The 8637-nt window shown below is 36.8% G+C and overlaps 1 protein-coding gene across 1 annotated transcript in view; it reads left to right on the top strand.

The window, feature by feature from the left end:
* LOC107557980 (S phase cyclin A-associated protein in the endoplasmic reticulum) overlaps positions 1 to 8637 on the top strand; it is a 133173-nt gene that overhangs the window by 13717 nt on the left and 110819 nt on the right. The window contains exons 3-4 of the mRNA XM_016241578.1: positions 799 to 875; positions 1339 to 1536. Coding sequence (XP_016097064.1) covers positions 799 to 875; positions 1339 to 1536 — 275 coding nt within the window. The remainder of the gene's footprint in view (positions 1 to 798; positions 876 to 1338; positions 1537 to 8637) is intronic.

Genomic DNA, 8637 nt, shown 5'->3' with positions numbered 1-8637 from the left:
TTTTCACTATTCTTAGTGTCACCCTGTCTGGTACACAGTAATAAAAAAAAAAAAATCATGTACAACAAATAATACTCTGATGTTAATTACTTTATCATATAGTGAATATGAAATGTATGTCATAAAAAAAAAATATATATATATATATATATATATATATCATAATAATAATTATTTGATTATTAATTAAATAAAAATAAAACAATTAAATGCTTATTTAAATATAATTAAAATAAGAAATATAAAACATATTTTATTTAATTGACAATAAAATAATAATATACATACAGTAAATGATTAAATACAAGTAGTATTTAATTATTGTATTAATTATATATTTAATTTACATATTTTGCTTTTATTTATAATTTATTTTTATTTATTTATTTGCAATGTTAATGGGGAGGAGAGATCTTAGTTTTTTTTTTTTTTTTTGGTGCCAGTAGTATTACAATGGCTGTATTTAGAATGGAAGATTTTATTTATTTATTAATAGTATGCATGATGTAATTACAAACATTTAAATTGTTACTATGCTTCGTAGTGATATAACCTCATCATGGGAATAAAAAACAATTTCTTGTGAATTTTTTACTATTATTTTCTGCAAAAATGTTTTCGTATTCCTGACTTAAGTTCATAGAGAGCCTTGTTGCATTTCAGAATCTGAAAGTTGAATAGGTTTTCAGTTTTACAATAAATGCTCTGATGTCACCCATGTAAATTTGTTAGGTGAAGTAATGTGATATTTAAATGCCTTTTAACCATACCGTACCGTGTTCTTCTGTTCACATGCAGCTAAATCAAAGAATCACGGTAACAGCAATGCAAGACCTCAACGAATCAACTCCGGGCTCCACAGGAACAAAAAGCAGGTGTGATTCATTTGTATAAATAATTATTTTTAGTTTCTTTTGTTAATACCTAGAGTAACTGAAAACACTACTGCCATACAATACTGTTCATTATATAATGTCTCTATTTGCATCCACAGCAAATCTGTAACCAGACAACAAAAAAAAACTAACCTGAAACATGAGTATGAAGTATGAAAATAAACAAACAGGTCTAAATCAGAAGAAAATGTTTCTTTGCTTCCTTCAAAGAAAAGTGATAATTTAACCAGGAAGCTTTGAACTGGAAAGCTCCAAATAAAAAGCATCACTCGTGTTGAACACTAGGGGGCGTCAGAGACCTTTTATTTGAATCTCTTACTTATTGGGGTCTTATTTCCATTCTTCCATAATTTGACCTCAGTGTTTAAATAAGCAGCACACACTGATTGTTAAAACGGTGGTTAACCCATAAAGTTCATTCACTCACATCTGCTCTTATCAGAACTCAGCACTGGACTGCAAAAGCGCACCTGGGTCGATACTGGACAAAGGACCTGAGAAGAGCCCCACCAAGATTAGACAGCCACGGAAGGTGGACCTCCGAGCACGATATTGGGCCTTCCTGTTTGATAATCTTCGGAGAGCAGTGGATGAGATCTACGTCACCTGTGAATCCGACCAGAGCGTGGTGGAGTGCAGGGTATGATTATATATGACACACATACCATCAACAACATTTATTAGCTTTTGCCATTTGAAACGGAATATTTTATATATCTCTAATGCTGTAATTTTTATTTAAATGAAAATATTATACAGTTATATATTTTTTGTATTTATTCTATTTTTATTTATTACATTTTTTCATTTAATTTAATTTCCTTTTTTTTTTTTTTGAGACATTTCATATTGAAGTTGTTGCTTTTGCACTCTATGACCACTAGAGGGAGAGAAGCATTGGGATGAAGCTCCTCCTCCTCCTCCTCGCATTCCTTTTGTTTTCTGGTTTGTGTCAGAGAGGGGTTTGGTGAGAGAATTATCACTGCACCTCTCCAGGGCCTTTCTGGAGGGAGTGGAGATGGATGACATGTGTAAACAAAGGGCCCCCCACCCCACTCCTTCTGTGTGTGTATGTGCGGGCGATGGGGGGGGGGGCTCAGGGCACGAGGTCTAGGTGACGTCCCAAAACACTTTTTCCACCCCAGGCTCTTTGTTTAGTTTTAGTAAAAGCAAAAAGCTGATTGCAAAACATGTACTACAATCAGCCACTATGACCAATAACCTCTCAGCACGCAATGATCGCAATAACGATTTGTCACTTCAAGTTGATCAACAGTGTTTTTGTGTCCGGTTCGGTCTTGGGACCTGTGTCGGCAAACATTCGTTTGAACTCTGTTAGCTTTGGTTGGCAGAGCCCATGTCGGGGCACTCACTATGTTTACCCTGGCAGGTATGGCGCCGGGCTGTATTTGGGCCCATCGTCCGTGCTCTAAACTGCTGGCTCTGATTTATCGATTGGCGTGTAATCTAGAATTATGCTGAGCAGGGTTCGGCCAACCACTCGAAGTTAACCGGCCCCCTTTGTGGTTACCTTGTTGACAGCTGGCCTGTGTGAATGTGCGTATACTATCTTGCCGCTGTGTTTTCATGTCCGGTGGGTCTGTTCGCACTTCCTGGACCTTTGGTCTGAGTTGGTGTATGTGACCATGCTCTGCTACAAATCTTGAGTTCACTGCCATGTGACCGTAGAGGATTGTTTAATGAGAGACAGTTGGTCTACAGTAGGAAAATGTCCCTTGGAGCCATTGAAATCCAGGACTTTTTACACACAAATGCTCCTTTTATAAAGATATAAATCTATGATTCAGCACTTGTTTTTCTTTGTTGTGTACATTTACCGGCAAATTTTTTTGCTACATAATTGCATAAAAGTATAATTTTTTTGGTCATCAACAGAATTTGGTATAAAATGCAAAACATTTTATAAAGTGTATAAATTGTGATGGAAAAACTGTAAAAATAAACAACTTGCTTCAGGGGCGAGTAACCTAATAATGTAGTCTATTAACTATGCATAAAAACCTGTCTGTTTACTTAAAGGGTTAGTTCATCCAAAAATTAAAATTCTGTCATTAATTACTCGCCCTTATGTCGTTTCAAACCCGTAAGACCTTCGTTCATCTTCAGAACATAAATTAAGATATTTTTGATGGAATCTTGAGAGCTGTCTGACCCTGCATAGACAGCAATGCAACTGAAATGTTCCCAAGTCCAGAAACGTAGCAAGGAGATCTGTAAAATAATCCATGTGACATCAGGGGTTCATCCGCAATTATACGAAGCTACGAGAATACTTTTTGTGTGCAAAAGAGAAAAAAAAGACTTTATACAACAATTCGTCTCCTTCGCGTCACCCTCGCTGGACGTAAACCGCGTATGCTGTTCTGTGTCAGCTGCGTCACGCCCATAGACTGTATAAAAACATGGACGTAGTGTCCGTGACGTCACCCGTAAGGGTTCCAAAGCCCATGGACAAGACAATTATCCTTCTGCATGTGTGAATGGGTCTATGAAAATGAGAGATGTAATATATCAGAATTGTTTTTGTGGGGTTGAAGGGTCATTTAATTTTTCATTTGACCGAATGACCCAGTAAGTTAAAATGTTAACATATTAAGTATTTTCCCGTCAAGTGTGTTATATAAGTCTTTTGAAATGAACTGAATTGTATTCTAAATGTGTAAGTATTTTTTTTAAGGGCACTCCTGTTTACTTTCCACTTGTTTTCCCTTAGCTGTTGCATTATGGGCCAGTTTCATCCTCCACCATGCCCTGGTCTTGTTAACTAGCCCCAATCAACAGGCCTGCTACTGGACACATCTTTCACTGGGTCTGACTCCCCTATTAACTAAAAGCAGTGTGGACCTCTCCTCACGATTGCCACTCCCCCGTTACTGCCCATCAATCACACACACACACACACACACACACACACGCCTGTTTCACAGCATCGCCTGCTGTCCCCCAGATCATCAGTCACACCACAGACTGAATGCATTTGAACTGTGTGTCAACGAACAGAAAGTCTTAAGTATTTCTGATTACCTCACAATATGATACACATTGTGATACAGGTGTCAACACATTGGGTCTCATTCATGAAACCTGTGTTAATATATAAGTAAATTCTGAGTAATGCCCGTAAAACAGACCTTCCCGAAAACTCTTCTCTAGATTCCCAAATGCATTGTAATCATCCGATTTGATAGTTAAGTGTGTGTATTTTAATGAATTCCAATCATTTGTGAAAAGGCCCTGCGTGCACAATCATTCCTTACCATAATCCCCGCTGATGAATTACAACTACGTAAATTACATGTCCAGGAACGCTGTGGAATTTTCTGAACAGCCTTCTCAGGTTTGGCTCCAGTACATTGCATAAATGCAAAAAAGACTAATAGACCACATGGCTAACCATAAATATTCAATTAACGTGTGTCCACCAATGCGTTTTTAGCCAGCTGAGAAAATGCCAGGCGCTCTTCTGAAAGTGGCCAACTGGTGGTGCTTGAGAAGGCTTTGGTGGCACAGCGTTTTTCCAGCTGAGATGCTTTGGTTGCTATGATTTGGAATATCCGAGGCAGTAACGTATTACTAGTATCTCATTTTTAATATTATTGAATATAGATATGCAGTAACTAGGGGTGTGAACCTATACTGGTCTCACAGTTTGGTTCGATTACAATTATCATGTCATCGATTCGGTTCAATTCGGCATCACAATGCATCGACGATGCACTGCATCCTTAATTTTCAATTTTACTTCACATGTATACTGCATATATAGTCAGATATATGAACTGTACCTGACGTTAGTGGTTAAACGGATCGTAGTTTATCCGTGATCCGTACGGACCAAGCCCCACGGTTCGACACGCATGTGATCCTCGGATTAATTGCAAAATTTAACCATAATAGAGTATAAGCTTATCATTTGTTCGTATTTACACAAGCAAGCGAATTTTAAACCATTCCAGAGAGAAAAGGCGAAAGGGAACTCAATTCGTTATGCACCCGTGTTTCAGACGGCGTGAGAACACCAAACTGAATCCTCTTCTGAATCCTCTGAACAAACACGTATACATAAAATTATGACAAAATACCCAATCTCGACAATCATTTGCAGTCAGTTATGTCTCAAGTGAATGAAAACAGCTGAGAAAGAAATCGGATGTGATCAGTGTTGCCAACTCCTTTTCAGGGGAAGTTGCTAAAAGAAGGTTGATTTGTTGCTAAATGACCTTGTGATGTCATTGCACGAGGACATCATCACGTAATCACAATGCAAAAAGTATATTTGATATGTTAATTTAGATTTGTTTGTAAAATAATATACAGTAAATGTATAATGCGATATTAAAATATAAACAACTAATTTTAAACACAACATTGAATTATTTAACACTTACACTTTTTTTAATTAGCTAGTAAACTAGTAAAACTGCACATTCTAAACAATTGTAGTTTTAAGTAGTGCAGCCTAAGTTACACTCTAGTAAAAGTAGAGCACAGTTTACTGTTAATATGATGGAATTTTCTGTAATTATTTTTCACAGGTTTTTTTTTAACCTGCATTTTAAATTACACATTGTATTTTGTGTTTTGGGGTACAGGGTTACAACGGATAATGGGAAATGGATAACAGATAATGTCTTGGACAATTAAAATCTGCGTTGCAATGATTTGTATTGTGAAAAGTGCTATACAAATAAACTTGAATTGAATTACTAGAACCTCTTCTATTTCTCTAGATATTTTTCTTACAGTGTACTAACTGATCAACAATTGCAGGTACAAGCTACTCACAAGGTGTTTCATAAATTAACAATTATTCAGTTATTAAATTATTATTATTATTATTATTAATTGAACAATTGCGAATAACAGCTAGCTTAATTCACGTGATTTACAGTGTACTAACTGATCAACAATTGCAGGTACAAGCTACTCACAAGGTGTTTCATAAATGAACAATTATTCAGTTATTAAATTATTATTATTAATTGAACAATTGCGAATAACAGCTAGCTTAATTCACGTGATTGGTTTACTGCTAGGCATCTTTGGTTTCCTCTTGTGTCATTTGGATGGAAAATGTGTGCCTTTTATCGTATTGGTCACTTATCAAATGTTGCCAAATACATTTTAAAAATAGCTAAATTTGTTGCTAGGTGCTTTTGGAAGAAAAAGTAGCCAGGGTAGACTGAGAAGTTGCTAAATTTGGCAAAAACTGCTAAGTTGTCAACACTGGATGTGATATGTATCATTATATCGGATCCGTGCATCAAGTCTTAAAGGGACAGTGGCCTATAAATACTGCTGCTGTCATTAATGATCATCATACAACAAAACGGCTGTGATTTAAATCTTTGTTTTATTTATACAGTGAACACTATGCAGTGTTATTTTCCCTAGTTATTACATTTCTGTATTTGAATACTACCAACCTCATTTTATTTGTAACATATTCTGTTGTATTTATCTATGCTTGTAATTTGTGTATTTGTTCTTAATTTTACTGGCTGTTCTCTTGTCTCTTTAATCATGTTTAAACGTTCTTAGTTAATTTAGTAGTATTTGCTGTGGTATCAAAGAAGTACTTTGCTTTAAGTAATAAATGGAAAGCAAGTTAAATTTAAATAAGTTTCTTTTCTTGCTGATCCGAAAAATTATCCAATCCATAGGTCAAAAACCGTAATGTGGTCCGAACCATGAGATTTGTTATCCGTTGAACCACTACCTGACGTGGTTTCTCAAGTTAGTGGTAGGCTATTACCCCCTGCATATTTTATTGTGCGTGACATGATGGACACACAGCATGTGTCTTCTCCAGGTCGTGCTTACCAGGTTGTTCATAAAAGCCAAAATGTGCCCAGATGTAGACTTTTAAAGTAGTTGGAGCAATCGCACTTGTGTCTCGCCTCCCTCCGCCATTAGACGCGTTCAACTTGAAGCAGCGCTGCACAGAATGATCAGTGTATGACATCAACTCCGAGAGCGATTCGAAAGCATAAGGATCTGTCTGCTCTTTTATCACTCTCGCGGTACTTGATGTCATACACTGATCATTCTATGTAGCGGCGCTTCAAGCCGAACGCGCCTAATGTATGCTTCCGCAACAAATTACGTCAGAAAAGCACCAGTACGTTATAATCGGTTATGGTCTATAACTGAACCGGTGCCGAATAGCCCTCGTCTGGATCGCTGTGCATCGTAGAAGCGATTAATTTCGACACCCCTAGCAGTAACCAGCAATATTAACTTCTCCATTATTCAGTCGTTGGACAAATAGAATGGCTGGTCGTTGTAGTATTTGTCCTGCCTCTTCTCCAATGATTGGACGGCTGGGTAAAAAGTGACCGTGACAAGTGTTGTGTTTTACCCAAAGTTTAACAATTTTCAACTCTCAGCTACAAAAAAAAAGAAAAAGATACAAACATTTTCATGAATTCGAAAGTTTACATCAGAATGGCTTTGCACAAAAATTTGTTCTGCTCGTGTTTCATGAATGAAGCCGTTGCATGCAGCTGAAACTGCAAATGAGGAAGACGCCGCATACCCGCAAGGGAGTGAACCTGCAGGATCATTTTCAAATGCACTCCACTTTTATCATGCATAGTGGCTCTGAACACTACGAAATGCAACTTTGACAGTTCTAGATGACCTACTGCTTCATTAATAGATTCGTAGGAAACTATTCAAGCACATAAATTAAGATTGATTATAGTGGTTCAACAGATCACAAATCTCACGGTTCGGATCACATTGTGGTTTTTGACCCACGGATCAGATCGTTTTTCAGATCAGCAAGAAAAGAAACATTTCAATTGAACTTGCTTTCCATTTATTACTTAAAGCGAAGTACTTTGATACTACAGCAAATACTACTAGATTAACTAAGAAAGTTTAAACATGATTAAAGAGACAAGAGAACAGCCAATAAAAATAAGAACAAATACACAAATTACAAGCATAGATAAATGCAACAGAATATTTTACAAGTAAAAGGAGGTTGGTAGTATTCAAATACAGAAATGTAATAATTAGGGAAAATAACACCACATAGTGTTCACTGTATACATTAAATATAGATTATTATCACAGCTGTTTTGTTGTTTGACTGTTTTACTGGCCACTGTACCTTTAAGACTTGATGCACGGATCCGATATAATGATACATATCACATCCGATTTCTTTCCTGTTTTCATTCACTTGAGACATAACTGACTGCGTTTACCTGAATGATTGTCGAGATTGGGTATTTTGTCATAATTTTATGTATGTGTTTGTTCAGAGGATTCAGTTTGGTGTTCTCACGCCATCTGAAACGCGTGTGCGTAACGAATCGAGTTCCCTTTCGCCTTTTCTCTCTGGAATTGTTTAAAATTCGCTTGCTTGTGTAAATATGAACAAATTATAAACTTTTATACTCTATTATGATTAAATTTTGCAATAAATCCGCGGATCACATGCGTGCCGAACTGTGGGGCTTGGTCCGTACGGATCACGGATCAACTACGATCCGTTTAACCACTAATTGATTATGACTGGCATGGAGGCAGTTTCTGGCAGATTTAATAATTGCAAGCAGTTTTTTGTAATCTTGAGAGCCTGTGGTAGGTCTAAGGTTGTAGACCTGTTCTAATCTGTGTTGTGCAAGGCTTTGCGACACTCTCTAGCATCTTTGTTGAACCAAGGGATTCCCCAGAGTCCCTACGGCACTCCCAGATCGAATATCGG

The sequence above is a fragment of the Sinocyclocheilus grahami genome, unplaced genomic scaffold (assembly GCF_001515645.1).
Source record: "Sinocyclocheilus grahami isolate Dianchi unplaced genomic scaffold, SAMN03320097.WGS_v1.1 scaffold627.1, whole genome shotgun sequence".
Lineage (NCBI taxonomy): Eukaryota > Metazoa > Chordata > Actinopteri > Cypriniformes > Cyprinidae > Sinocyclocheilus > Sinocyclocheilus grahami.
The sequence above is the reverse complement of the archived record's forward strand: the minus strand, read 5'-3'. Positions and strand labels throughout refer to the sequence as shown.